The 15,704-nt window shown below is 39.8% G+C and overlaps 1 protein-coding gene across 2 annotated transcripts in view; it reads left to right on the plus strand.

The window, feature by feature from the left end:
• The window catches only part of LOC140210273 (uncharacterized), a 56,235-nt gene that overhangs the window by 25,206 nt on the left and 15,325 nt on the right, over positions 1-15,704 (plus strand). For both annotated transcript variants that reach the window (XM_072279146.1, XM_072279147.1), the window contains exons 10-11: positions 2,284-2,362; positions 9,143-9,270. In XM_072279146.1, the coding sequence (XP_072135247.1) occupies positions 2,284-2,362; positions 9,143-9,270 (207 nt within the window). The remainder of the gene's footprint in view (positions 1-2,283; positions 2,363-9,142; positions 9,271-15,704) is intronic.

Raw genomic sequence — 15,704 nt, forward strand, 5'->3', positions numbered from 1 at the left:
TGGTGTTACATTAAGTTCTTAAATATCATTTTCTGGGCAATTAAAATTTTGAGTGACATTTGATTGGGCCTTGTAAATATTTAGGAACAACTGGATTTTTGGGATCGGTTCTTTAGTGGTAATGCCAGCATTTGTTGCCTGTTCCGAAATACCCTTGAGAAGCAGTCAGCCTCTGCCTTGAGTTACTACAGTCCTTCTGGTGAATGTATTCTCACAGTGCTGTTAACTAAGATGTTTCGGGGATTTAGATATCAAAAGGTGATGCATGATGCATGATACCCAAACTCCAATCTGCTTTTGTAACTATGACTTCAAGTGACTGGTCCAGTTTTTGGTTTTAGGTTTGTTGGTGAGTGGCACTGAGAAACCATACAGATATCGCTAGGCCTTTCCAAGTATTTTTAATCCAGTTATGTTGTGTGGGTATTGTTGCTAGGACAAGCATTTAGTTTCCTATTCCCTTTGTGGGGCAGCATCTTGAACTTTTGTTATCTCTCTGGTGCATGAACGTCCACACTGCAGTTTACTAGGAATTAATTTCAGGATTTGGGTTTCACAATAATTTAGGAACAATGACACACTTGCAGTTTGTTTAGTCTCCATATTTAAGGGAGAAAACATACTAAGCAGGCTCACTAGATCAAATGTATGGGGCCTCTACTCAGAGTTTAGAAGAATTAAAGATGATCTTATTGAAAAAGATTTTGGATGGTGGGGAGGGATTGACAAGATGGATGAAGAGAAAGTATTCCCCTAATGGAGATCTCTAGATATGGAAGAATTTATTCTGTGGGTTTGGACATTTTTGGAATTCTGTATCCCAAAGAGGTGTATATGTTGAGTCATTGAACATAAAGATGAAGAATGAAAAAATACTTGAAATGCAGGGGAATCAAGGAGAATGGAGAGAATGAAGAATATAAATGTTGAGGGCAACATTGACTGAAACACAATGTTAGTAAATTGTGAAGCAGGCTTGAGGGATCAATTGGTTTAATCTCCCGTTTCTTATGATCTTAAGGTAGGAAGGTGTGTGATTTAGAATGGAACAGCAGTTAACTGTTTTTGCCTTCACCCTATTCTTGCAGAAGTCTGGAAAGAAGCTATAGTGCATTTTGTAGGTAGTGCAGACTCTAATTATTGCCTGAATGGTAGGATGAAATAATATCTAGGATGTTTAATAGAGTACCAGTCAAACAAACTGTATATTCCGTCTGGGTAGCCTCCAACCTGATGGCATGAACATCGACTTCTCTAACTTCCGCTAATGCCCCACCTCCCCCTCGTACCCCATCTGTTACTTATTTTTATACACACATTCTTTCTCTCACTCTCCTTTTTCTCCCTCTGTCCCTCTGAATATACCCCTTGCCCATCCTCTGGGTCCCCCCCCCCACCTCCTTGTCTTTCTTCCCGGACCTCCTGTCCTATGATCCTCTCGTATCCCTTTTGCCTATCACCTGTCCAGCTCTTGGCTCCATCCCTCCCCCTCCTGTCTTCTCCTATCATTTTGGATCTCCCCCTCCCCCTCCAACTTTCAAATCCCTTACTCACTCTTCCTTCAGTTAGTCCTGACGAAGGGTCTTGGCCTGAAACGTCGACTGCACCTCTTCCTACAGATGCTGCCTGGCCTGCTGCGTTCACCAGCAACTTTTATGTGTGTTGCTTGAATTTCCAGCATCTGCAGAATTCCTGTTGTTTGCTGTACTTTATAATGGTGTTTCTGAAGCAGTATTGATCCAGTTAAATGGAAGGCTTTCTATCTGAATCTTGTACCATACAGAGGATGAAAAAAGCTTTTAGGAGTTGGTAGATGGTCATTTGCCATTTAACTTGCATCCGCCAAGATACTTTTTCAGCCTTTTCACCCTTTCTCAGAGTAGTAATTGGCCTGATCCAATTATGGTTCTGGTTCATGATGTAAGATTTGTTGGTATGATTAATTGATCCAAACGGGTAAAAGAAGGACAATTGGCTCTTATTTTCTTTAATTGGGAATTTGTAAGTCATTCTGTTTAGTTCAGTATGTGGTGATCTAGAATAAAAATAGTATATTTACTGTGTGTTCCTGGGTGACCATGAGCATGAGGCCTGTTTTATCTTTAATTGCTCAGACCAGCTATTAATCTTTCTTTTGGTGTGTTTGAAATATGTCTGGCAAATTCAATCTTAATTACTTAACTGAATACTATCCACAAGAACTGATGCAAAAAGAAGTGTCTGATCTATTACTACATGTTCCGTACTTTTCTTGTTATTATTTCAACTTTTTTCCCTTCCAAGAACCTGAAGAAAATGAAATTGAAAGATCGGGACCACTTGAGAAGACTGCAGGATTGACTGATATTTCAGGAATGGTTGGGTAATAAACATGCAATTGCATCTTTTTTGTATTTAATTTCTTGAAAATTGTTCCTTTATATAGCACTTTTTTGAAAATGATTTTGGAATTTTCCATAACAATATGCATTTTGGTATGAAAGCTATAAACCAGTGGAATCTATTATGCAGATATAGTGCTGTAAGAAGTTATGGAAGATGCCTTATGAGAATAGGTTGAGTGAAGGCAGCCTTTTCTCCTTGGAGTGATGGAGGATGAGAGGTGACCTGAAAGAGGTGTATAAGATAATGAGAGGCATTGATCGTGTGGATAGTCAGAGGCTGTGGAGTAGGTACAGAGGAGGTGTCGGGGTAAGTTTTTTACTCAGAGAGTGGTGAGTGCATGGAATGGGCTGCCGGCAACGATGGTGGTGGTGGAGGTGGATACGATAGGGTCTTTTAATTGACATTTAGATAGGTACATGGAGCTTAGTAAAATAGAGGGCTATGGGTAAGCCTAGTAATTTCTAAGGTAGGGACACGTTCGGCACATCTTTGTGGGCCGAAGGGCCTGTATTGTGCTGTAGGTTTTCTATGTTTCTATGCTGCTTTAATGGAATTCTGTATTTTTTCATTGTTTTGGACATGACACAATTGTCCTGTTTGTTGTGTAGGTACCATCAGTAGTCACATATTTGAAAGGGGATCAAATCCACATCTTGTCCCTCTGTTGGGCTAAAGGGAATAAAGTAGAAAGAAAATGGGGTAGTATCAGCTTTGCATCTATACTCTGCCTTTCAAAAGTAATTGGTTATGATGTGTATTTAATATTTCAGTAAGGTTTGAATAATATTGTAAATATATTGTTTGATTAAGCATTCAAGTTCATTCAAATAATTCATTACGTGTTATAATTAGAAGTGCATAACTAGCATATGTCATTACCCCACTACGTTATACGTGTGCATCTTACTTAAAGTTAAAATGAAACTAAAACACGTTATTCCTCACTCTGTGGTGAAAAGTAAATTTTAAACAAACCCAAGATGATTACCTGCCTGCTGAAGTGCAGCAGGAAATAATTGAGTAAATAAACAGCGCATCATGTGCTTTTTTGGGAGTTTTTTAAAAAAGGCAGAGAACAGACAAATGCATGGGTTCATTAAAAGTGAGCACTGGATGATAATATTTATAAATAAGAAAAAAGGCAGAAATGGCTGGCTACATCAGAAAGATATTCGCATTTTATTGTCGAAATGTTAATTTGATATTGTATACTGAGCAAATTGAGCTGTATTTTGAAGCAAATTAAACAGCCAATGAAATCGAGTGACAGTCTTACTAAGTGCATTGGGTAGAAAAGCATAATGTTTGCATAGAAGTTTAACTGCTCCAACCAAACCAGCCAAAATGAGCTTTGCTGATATCTTGAAAGTAATGCAGAAGCATTTAGAATTGAAACAGTTGATTGCAGATGCTTTCGCTTTCAAACATGGAATCAAAAGGTAGTCCATTTCAGCATATGTGCCTGAATTGGAGAAGTTGTCTGAGCATTAACAGTTCAGTGATGGACTTAATGATGTACTGAGAGATCGGTTAGTGTAAAATCTTACAAAAAAGCATTCAAAAATGGCTCATAAATGAAACACAACTCACATTTAAAAGAGCAGCTGAAATTGCTATATCAATGGAAACAACAAACAGATGCAATTGAGTTGCAGTCAGGAATGAAAGGGGCTTCACATACAATGCACTGTAGATTTAAAGATGAAACCTAGAGTGTTTATTACCGTAAACATTCACAAAACGCTTTAAGGCTATTATAGGCTTATTTTTGGAGTAGTATCTGCACCTGCATTCTGGCAAAAAGTTATCAGCCAGGTTCTGCGAGGCTTTCCAGGCACTAAGTGTTACCTGGATGATATCATTGAACATCTCCAAAATCTCAAGACAATGTTAAAAAGGTTAGAAGATTATGGGCTCAGAGCACAATGCAACAATTATAAATTCTTTTAAACCATGTATCACTTAGTGTGGTCACACCATTGAGACACAAGGATTACACTTGTGCTGAGAAAATTCAAGCAGTGGTGGATCCCTAAGCCAAAGGACATATCACAGTTGTGGTCCTTTTTAGCATTTGTCAATTATAACAGATACCTGTCAAACCTGGTTACTGTACTCCACCCCTTGAATTCATTATTACCGATCAGGAAGAAATGGTGATGGGCAAAGCAGTGTGAGGTGGCTTTCCAAAAGGTAAAGGAAATGGTGACATCAGACACCGTACTCACACATTATGATCCACGTTGTCCAATGGAGCTTGCATATGACGCCTTGCCTTATTAGGTGCAATAGTGTCACATGTTATGAGTGATGGAAGTGAATGCCCCATAGCTTTTGCATCACATTCCCTTAGTGCTGTAGAGAAAGATTACGTACAGATTGATAAGGAGGCTTTGAGTCTGGTTTGGAATGCAAAACGTTTTAACCAGTACTTGTATGGGAAAGTGTTCACCTTCATTACTGATTATATCAACCACTAGTGTCCTTTTTCACTGCACAGAAGGGTGTTCCTCTAACAGCAACAGCACAAATGTAGAGATGAACTCTGTTTCTTGGAGGACACAATTACAAGATTGAATTCCAGAGGGTGACTAATCATGAAGTTGCTGATGGATTGTTCTATTTACCCTTGGAAAGGAAATATCTGAAACATTTACAAAAGAGGACACTCCTCTTGGCGCATTTTCCCTAATTCAAATTGAAGGTCTCCCTATTACAGCAGAAATGATCCAAAGGGAAACCAGAAAAGATCTCACACTGTCTCAGGTCTACATGACCACTCAAAGTGGCTGGATTGTGCAGCAGGAGTCCTGGTTCCCCCATTTTTACTTGCTGTTGTCGGGTTGTCTTGTGTGGGGATTGAGAGTTGTCGTACCATCCAAGCTGAGAGACGAAGTGTTGGATGAGCTGCATGCCAGTCATCTGGGCATGGTCAAAATGAAAGTGTAGATTCGAAGTTTTGTCTTGTGGCCTGGGATAGATCAGCAGATCGAGCAGCTTGCCATGCACTGTTCAGGATGCCAACACGTCCAGAGGTTTCCAAGAACAGCGTAGAGTATTACCCGGCAGAGTATTCATGAAGATTTTGGTAGTAGTGGATACAGCTGCATAGTGGCCAGTAGTGTTTCAAATAGCCTCCACTACAGTCTCACACACACTTGTACTGAGAAGCCTCAAGTGAATGGAACAAGACATATTATTCAAGGAGAGGAGAAGATGGCAGTGCGACACAGCGCGCCCGGCCTCTCCAGTGATGAATATCTGTAATCTATCAAGTGGGAGGCTGTGCACAATTCTGATTTGATGGAGGCAGATGTGAGAGCATGGAGGAACATCTAGTGAAACTTCTGAAATGCCTGCTTCGCTGCCGCTGCTACTGTGTGATCTGAAATCTCCGGAGGGGAACACCTCGAATCCTCGGCTTTGTCTTTTTCTTGGCGGCTGGGGCCAGGGTCAAAGGCTCGGCAGAGATGGTGCTCGGTGTCGGAGGGCTGGTCGGAGGCTTGAATTTTTCGGACGGACTCAGAGTCGGACTGTGGTCGGGTGCTTCCAGGGTGCTGCATCGGCAAGTTTGCGGCACTGGAAGCTCATGGCAGGGAGGGTTTCCTTCCTTCTACTGTTCGCGTGAGATGTTGGGCTATCGGAACTTTGAGACTTTTTTTTACTGTGCCCATGGTCTGCTCTTATCAAATTACAGTATTGCTTTGCACTGTTGTAACTATATGTTATAATTATGTGGTTTTTGTTAGTTTTAGTCTTGGTCTGTCCTGTGTTTCTGTGATATCGTACTGGAGGAACATTGTATCATTTTTTAATGCATGCATTTCTAAATGACAATAAACGAGGACTGAGTGTCCTCATAATCTAATCTAATCTATTACATCTGCATCATATCACCTAGCAACAAATGGCTTGGTGGAAAGGTTTGTCCACAGTCTAAAGAACACACTGCAAGAAATGTCAACAGAATACACTACACTAACACCGAACCAGAAGCTCACAATTTCCTCCTTGCATATTGCAATGCAATGCACTGCACAACCAACAATTCACCAGCTGTGCTTTACTGGGATGTCCCTTGCATTTACACCTGAATCTCCTCAAACCCAGTCTGAGAAGAAGTATACAGGACAAACAGCTGAGACAATTTGAAGGCTCCTCAACAAGGTGGTTCGACACTTCCCTCATGGACAAACTGTCTTGGTGAGGGACAACAGAGGTGATCAAAGTGGATTCTTGAAAAGATTAAGAGCAGAACTGGCCCACTCTCCTACTCAGTGGAGATTGCATCTTATATAATCTGGAGATGACATAACAATCAGTTGAGAGCAACGTCAATTATTAGAGTAGAAAGGTGGCCAGAGCTGTCAGAACCACTTCCTGCAGTCCCAGAGTCAACTTCTACATCCACCATGGACAATGTTTCACAGCCTCATATCTCACCTGTAAAGCAGAGTGATCCTCTTGTCAGGAACGACATTATCCCACGAGAGTAAGAAAGCCTCCATAGCGATGATAGCTTTTGGCCTGAATAGGACAATTTAAAATTTATTATGGTGTGGATGTCTATATATTTGTTGTATTACATATTATACTAGGTGTAATGCGTGTGTGATATTTCAGGGAGGTGTGTTATGTATGTAATATTTCAGTAATGTTTGAGTAATATTCAACATTCCTGATTAAACATTCTTGTTCATTTAATTCATTGTGTGTTATATGTGAAAGAATGTGAATGGTATACACCATTATACCACTATGTCATATGAATGCGTCACACTTACAGTAAAAATGAAACTAAGACATTATTATTTCGCTCCACGTTTTTATTTCAATTAATTTTATGTTTTGGAGTTACAAAACACAACAGTTTGAACCTGATCACAAATTATTGCTACATCATAAGCTCACTGTAGCTGATCTTAGAACAAAGTGAAAGCTTCATTCTCGATATCAGTTTATTTTTACCTTTAGAAGGCTAAATATTAAGTGTTTGAAATTATTTTACATTGAGCGCATCATAGCTGATTCTATCTTGAATTCAATATGTGTATGGTAATCATGGCAATGCTTTAAAACTTAAAAAATACTGTATCTTTGTATTCACATTGGTGGCGAAACAATATTAACATCAAATCAGAATACACTTCTGAAGTAATAAAGTTCCTAGGTTTTTCAGTAAATACATGTGTTGAAAAGAGTTATTCTCACTAGAAAGATGTATGAGTCAAGGTGATCATAACATGACAATAGGAGTATCATTATAAATATAAATACCCATAGATTGGGGAGAAAAGACAGGCAAGAATTCTTGTTCTTGTTTGCTAGTCACTGCTACAGGCTAGTGTTTCTGATAAGATAACATATGATGAAATGATTAAAGTGGTTAAAGAAGTCGCAATCCAATTACGGATGTTCAATGTTGATATAGTCCTTTCTCTTCAGGAAAGAAGGTTTTCGTAGAAAATCTCTAGGCTTGTCTGCACTTTATAGAGAGACACCAGAGGGAGCATAGAATTCTGAGCCACAAATGATGATTTCTTGATTCTTTACTCATTCAAAATTACGCTTCCCACATATTGTCAAATGGGTTTAACATTGAATCCTGTGATAAGAGTTGAACCAAAATTTAGAGGGAAGAAGGGAGGCTCTTAAATCAGAAGGCCATCTGTGTATGTGTTTCGTCAGGTGCATTTGGTGTGAAGACCTGATGAACTGTGATCACTGTTGATATAATTTTAAAATGTTGAGTTTTTTTCACAGAAAATACAATGCAGAAACAGGCTATTTGGACCATTTTTTCTGTGCTTATGCTTCACCTGAACCCCCAACATATCCCTTCTCAAATCCTGCCAGCATTTTTTTCTTTTTGTTTTCCCCTGTATGTTTATCCAGCTTCTATATTTGTATCTGTGCTGGTCGGCATACTGTATTTGTAGTAGGATCTATATCCTTCCCACATTCTTAAAGAATGATGATGGTTTTTTCTGAATTGTGTTAGTGGATGATTTTCTTCTGTATAGCTCCTAGTTAGTTTTAGTCTAGGATTATAAATAGAAATTACTTTTCTGTCTCAACCCTTACTAGTTCAGTATTCATTGTGGGGCTTTACCTCTCAATGACGGTATCTTTTATACACATTTCACAAGTATTTGCACATAAGCTTTGTAATTGGTTTATTATCATCGTGCATACTGTGATGTAGTAAGAAATTTGCTTTTGCATGCCATCTGCATAGATAATTTCAAAACATAAGTACATTTAAGGTAGTGCAAAGGTAAAAGCAAAAACAAAATACGGACCATAGTTTTATAGTTACAGGCACAGAGAAGATGTAGTGAAGTTGGATATTAATGTGCGAGGACCATGACATGATAGATTGTGAAGTGAAATCTTTGTCATGCAAGAGGTCTATTCAAGAGTCCTGTAACATGCAGGATAGAAGCTGTCCTTGAGCCTGGTTGTGTGTATTATTGTGCACCATACTGTAATTTAATAGTGGCATTTTTATAGAGAAAATATGCTAGTTATAATCTCGTTTGATAATTCTGCAGCATATATTGCTTTTGCAAACACTATTGCATGCATCAGTCATTTTGGGTAGTTTGTGATAGGTCCACTGAATATTGCATCTATATTCATCTGAACTGAAAAGAGATGACGATGGGTGTCTAGTTCGTGAACCTGTATTTCAGGACCATATTAAGATAATTTCTGGCATGTGGAGAAAATATTTATCATTTTCTATTTATTGCAGATCACTTAATTTTGGTACTGATGAATCTGTGTCGAATCCGGTTCTGAGTAGAAGACCGAGAAGACTCAAACTCATTAATGAAGAAGATTTTGAAGGAGGGGTGCTTTTCTACCTACATCAAATAAAAGGTATAGTAAATATTTTTAAGGTTGCTTCCTCTCAAGTTTCACCTAGTACGTTCAGTTCTCTTGTTTTAAATGTGTACAAAGGTTAGTTCTTCAGTGCAAGATGTTTTTAAATTGGATTCTAGGTAACCACTGCCTGGAGTAATTTCTTATTAAATTTCATTTTGCTAAAGTAGGTCAGTTCTGGGAATTTGAGGCCTATCTGAATATGGCATAATGCTCATAGAATTATACAAGTTGTGTGAAAATTCAATGGCCGAAATGAGGTTTACTGCCCGATTTTGCTGATCAGCTCCGGTTATCCTGCACTTAATGTGATTTCCCAAAGCTAAAGTTGCTTGCCAGAAGTGTCCTAAACTGAATTGGTATGTCTCTGTAAAGGATCATGGCCTTAATTACATAATGTAATTGTGATGCATAATTAGGCCAGTAAAAGACCTGCACACAACGGCTATGTCCACACTACGCCGGATAATTTTGAAAACGAAGCCTTTTCTCTTCGTTTTTGACTCTGTCCACACTAAAATGGCGTTTTCATCCCCCGAATACAGAGATTTTCAGAAACGATCTCCAGAGTGAATAAATCTGAAAACGCCTAATATCCGTTGCAGTGTGTACGGGGTAACTGGAGCTTTTTAAAACCGCTGTCATGACGTGCTGGAACAGATGGAGGCAGCCCAGCATTTCATTGTTTTTTTCTCCTCCTCGTCCTCCTGTCTCCCTCCTTCCCCTCCTTCCTTTATTGTCACCAAACAATTGATACTAGAGCGTACAATCATCACAGCGATATTTCATTCTGCACTTCGCAGAACCTAACAATTTCAGAACAGACGGCAACGAGACTGAAGCCAGAAGAGTTAGAAATGTACTCACCAAATACTTTGACCCATAGCTTACTGAATAAATAAGTATACTCACTTTGCCCTGTTTTCTGTCCGTGTTTATATGAAGGTGGTTTACCTATTTATGCAAGTACTTCTCTGACAATAGATGTGTAACATTGTATGGAAATACAAGATAACACTGATGCAGACATGTCTTAAACATTTAACAAGGTGCTTTATTAATGCAACAGAGTTAGTCAGTTTTTCAATGTTTATCATCAGCCGGGTTATACTGTCCGTGAACTCCCTATCGGTTGCCTCCATATGCTCCAGTATTTTTTTTTAAGTTTTAAGTCCTCCTGCACAAGAGCCAAGAGCAATTCCTGTTAAGTTTTTCTACTCTGTAACTGGACAAACGCGCACTAAGTATACCGTTTCCTCTCCGCTTGTTTTCTGCATGTCCTGCGCATGCCCAGTAGGAGGAGATTCACCCAAATATCCGTGTTAGTGTGGACAGAAATATTTTGAAAAACGCTTAGTGTGTATGCCTGACGTTTTAACTCGAAACCAGCGTTTTCAAAATTCTCTGGCGTAGTGTGGACGCAGCAAAAATTGCTGAGAAGACCTTAACAGATAGTAAACTGGACAATCAGATTTTTTGCAATTCAAAGCAATCTAGCTTTCAAAATGCTTGTGTGTTTGGCTGATCAGTATTTTAAAGCTATTAAAATTATTAAAAATAAATTTAAATTACATCTAAGTACATCTTTAAAACCATTACTACATTTTTTTTTCAATGTCATAAATGTACAGTTCTTTTTAACTTCAGGCTTGACTGAACAACTCGTCCTGGTAATCACTTCGAAGGACCTATTTGTCTGCAAAGGATCAGTTCTACCTGCAAATTCCTTGCTAGTTTCTTCTGTCTACTGACCCCTTCTTGCTGTTAAAAAAAACAAACCACACTCAGAACAATTTAAATCAGGCACACATTCCCACTGGGCGATATAATCTTCATCTTAAGTTTAAAAGCGTTGATTAGGTCAAGCATCTTCAGTGCAAATATGAGCAGAGTCAAAGGAACAGAATTCCATTTCACAAAGTAATGGATAATGTGGATGGTAAACTTAGTCTACAAAGTGATATTGATATGTCAGTGAAATGGACTGATAAATGACAGGGTGCAGTTCAATCCAGATAAATGTAAGGAACGATGTAAGGTAAATGTAATATTGTGGGTACTAATGAAACTCATTGATATATTATGAATGGTAGTCTTGGTGAACAGAGTGACCTTGGAGTACAAGTGGAGGGTTATGCTTCAACTTTATTAAACTTAGGTTAGCCCTCAAATGGAGTATTGCATGCAGTTCTGGGTGCCACACTATAGGGAGGATGTGAATGCAATACTGGGATCTCAGAGGGGATTCACCAGGTTGATGCCTGGGATGGAGCATTACAATTATGAGGAGACTGTTCTCTCTGGAGCAGAGGAGTTAAGGGGTTGTGATTAAGCTGTATAAGATTGCACTGAAGGAAGCTTTTCCCCCTCTCAGAGGTCAACAGAACAACGGAACATAGATTTAGGACAAGGGCAAAGAGGTTCAGAAGGTATATGAGGTAAACCATTCTCATCTATGTTGTGATGAGTACCAGCGATACATTGATCAGGAGAGTGTTTGAAGTGGTGTCAGTGACAGCGTTTGTGTTTGATATGAGTCAAGCTATTACAGAAATCCCTAAATGAGGACTTAAGTTCCTTAGGCAGAGAAGTGTATGAGCCAAATTCTAGGAGTTGGGATGAGTGCAGGTGGGTGTTCACTGGTTGGTGAAGGTGTGGCAGGATGACTGGCCTGCTTCCCTCTCTGTCCGTCTCTGACATTATGACTTGGTTACTGTCAGGCTATTGACTGTGAATGGCAGGCACTTTAGTGAAGTTAATGGCCCAGTGCCTAGATCATGCTGCATAAATGCATGACCTGTTTCACTTTCTAAGAAGCTGTGAATAGATTTGAGTGTATAATCATAAATGAATATACTTCTGATATTACAGTGGAAAGAAACAGTTAATATTGAACCTGAGGAACTCCTCCACTAACATCCTGGCTCTAGGACGATTGACTGGACAATCACAGTCATGTTTTGTTATGTGTGATATGACTTAAACTAATGACGTATTTCCCTTTACCCATTGAGTAAATGTGAACAGGATTACAATATGATCTATTGGCCGTGAGATCACTGTTGCATGCTGTTTAGCCTGCATGTAGTTTTGCTTCACCAGACTGACAGTTCATTTTCAGTTATACCTGATAGCACTCCTGAGTAAACCAGGATTAAAACCCTAACTTAATAGCATCAGTAAGGTGAGGACTATGCCAGCACATTAGTGATTATGGTGATGTATATTTCTGTTTGTGTCTCATGGATGCCTATTTTCGAAATACAGATTTGTTCTAAGTCTAAACCATTTAGCACATTTTGTAGTGACACACAACACAGTGGTGAGTTTCCACAGAGCCTGTGTGGTGTTCACTTCTACCAATGTCGTAATGGAAATGTGCATCATAGTGGGATCGTGAAGACAAGCTCAAATAAGTTGATCCCTTGTCTTTGTTCATTTACAACCTGTCTTAGGTTCAACTAGGTCAGTGCTTGTGGTGCTACTAAGCCACACTTGGTGATTGACTGTAAGGAGCATTCAGTGCCCTTGCTACTTCCACTGTGTTGTTCAACGTGGAGGAGCTTTGTTTCATCAGCTGAGGGGGAATGATAGATGCCAAGCAGGAACAAGGTTTATTTGCCCACATTTGATGCCATGAGATATGTGGGATCCATAGTCTATGTTGAGGATTCAAAGGGCCACTCCCTTCTTTGTTTTAATCTTTGTATTATTCTAGGCAGGAATGGCCCTTCCTGAGAATATAACTTCTCAGGAAGTTATATTTATCCTAAAGATAAGAGAATCTACAGATGCTGGAAATCCAGAGCAGCACACACAAAATGCTGGAGGAACTCAGCAGGTCAGGCTGAGTAGATGAATAAAGAGTCGACATGTCAAGGCCAGAACCCTTCTTTAGGACTGGCAAAGGAAGGGAGAAAAAGCCAGAGTAAGAAGGTGGGGGTAGGGAAAGAAGTACAAACCGGCAGGTGATAGATAAAGTAGGTCAGTGGGAAAGTGGGTGGGTGAGGAGTTGGGGGGTGATGAAGTGAGAAGCTGGTAGGTGAAGGGGGTAAAAGGCGGAAGAAGAAGGGCCATGGGAGTAGAAGAGGACATGGACCTACATGTCAGAATGAGAATGGGGAGTGGAATTAAAATGGGAAATGGCCACTGGAAAAACCTGCCTTTTGTGGTGGATGAGGTAAATGTGCTCAATAAAGTGGTCCCCTTGAACCAGAGTTGAATGCAATACTCCAGATGCGTCCTAACTATAGTTTTATAAAGCTGTGTTGTACAGCCCAACCCTTGAACTCAGTTCCTTGACTAATAAAGGCAAGCGTGCCACATGCTGCCTTTACTACCCTCACCACTCTCAGGGAGGTGTGGACTTCGACCACAAAATCCTGCTACACAGCAACATTAAGGGTCTTGCCGCTAAATGTCCATTTACATTTGATCTCCAAAAGTGAAACACTTCACATTTGGCTAGTTTAAACTGCACTCGCCATTTTTCTGTCCATATTGTAACTGATCTATATCCCATAGTTTTTTTTTTGACCATCTTCTACATTATCCACAACATCACCAGTCTTCGTATCATCTGCAAACTTACTAGCTCACCCTTCTACATTTATATATCACAAACAGCAAAAATCCCAGACGGATTCCTGCAGAACACTACTAGTCACTCACAGACCTCCAACCAAAATAAGTCTCATCAACCACTGCCCTCTGTCTTCTATGACAACCCAACTCAGAATCCAAACACCATGGACTTCATGCATCATAATCTTGAAGAACCTCCCGTGAGGGACTTTGTCAAAAGCCTTACTAAAATCCATATTAACAACATTCACAGCACTATCTTCGTCAATCAACTTCATCACCTCCTTGAAAAACTCAAATCATGGTAGTAAGACACAATTTGCCTCCCACAAAGCCAAACTGACTGTCTCTGATTAGACCATTGCTTTCCATTTGCTCATGAATCCTCTCCTAAAAACCTCTCCAGTAACTTCTCTATCACAGATGTGAAACTCACTGGTCCATAGTTTCCAGGATTATCCCTAGTTTCCATCTTGAATAATGGAACAGCATTAACTACTTATCAGTTCTCTGGGACCTCACCTTTTGGCTAGAGTGGACACAAAGATATTGGTCAAGGCTCCAGCAAATTCATCACTAGCCTTTATCAATAACATAGGGAAGATTCCATCAGGCCCTAGGAACTTGCCCACCTTCATGTTCTTTAATTTCTAGATGGTATGTTGCCTTCCTGGCACCAGGATTGGGAATGTATCTGATCAGGTCCGTGGCATTCTCAATGGTGGGGGTGAGCAGCCAGAAGTTTGGTGCATATCAACACCAATGAAATAGATAGACAGGGTGAGGAGGTCCTGAAGAGAGATTTTTCAGAGCTAGGTAGAAAGCTGAGAAACAGGACCTCCAGGGTTGTAATCTCTGGATTGCTGCCTGTGCCACCTGCCAATGAGGGTAGGATGATTTCGCAGGTGTATATGTGGCTGAGGAACTGATGCAGGGGGCAGGGGTTAAGTTTAATGCATCATTAGGGTCTCTTCTGGGAAAGGTATGACCTGTACAAAAGGAACGAGTTACACCTGAACCAGAGGGGGTCCAATATCCTTGCAGGCAGGTTGGCTAGAGTTGTTTGTGTGGGTTTAAACTAATTTGGCAGGAGGATGGGAACCGGAGTGATAGTATTGAAGATGGGGCAGTTGATTTACAAACAGAGGAAAGGTATAGTGAGGAGAGGTTGTTGATAGGGCAAAGTTGCAGTCAACAGGAAGGGTTGCAACATAAAAGGTAGACAAAATTGAAAAAGGTGAATACAGGACTGAAAGTGTTATATTTGAATATGCACAGTATACGGAAAAAGGTAGATGACCTTGTAGCAGTTATAGATTGGCATGCATGATGTTGTAGACATCACTGAATCATGGCTAAAAGAACGTTTTGGCTTGGAACTTAATGTCCAAGAAGACACATTGTATCGAAAGGACAGGCAGGAAGGCAGAGGGGGTGGCATTGTTTAAAAAAAAAAATGAAATCAAATCAAATCATTAGAAAGAGGTGTTGAATCATTGTGGATGGAGCCAAGGAACTGCAAGGGTAAAAAGACCCTAATGGTAGTTGTATACACACCCCCAAACAGTAGTAAGGATGTGGTCTACAAATTACAATGGGAGATAGAAAATACATGCCAAAAGGGCAATGTTGCAATAGTCATGGGGGATTTCAATCTGCAGGTAGATTGGGAAAATCAGGTTGGTGCTAGATTCCAAGAGGGGGAATTTCTAGAATGTCTACGAGATAGCTTTTTAGAGTAGTTTGTGGTTGAGCCCACTAGGGTATCAGCTACTCTGGATTGGGTGTTGTCTGAGATTAATTAGAGAGCTTAGGTAAAAGAACCCTAAGGGACAAGTGATAATAAT

This window comes from Mobula birostris, chromosome 15 (assembly GCF_030028105.1).
Source record: "Mobula birostris isolate sMobBir1 chromosome 15, sMobBir1.hap1, whole genome shotgun sequence".
NCBI classification, from domain to species: domain Eukaryota; kingdom Metazoa; phylum Chordata; class Chondrichthyes; order Myliobatiformes; family Myliobatidae; genus Mobula; species Mobula birostris.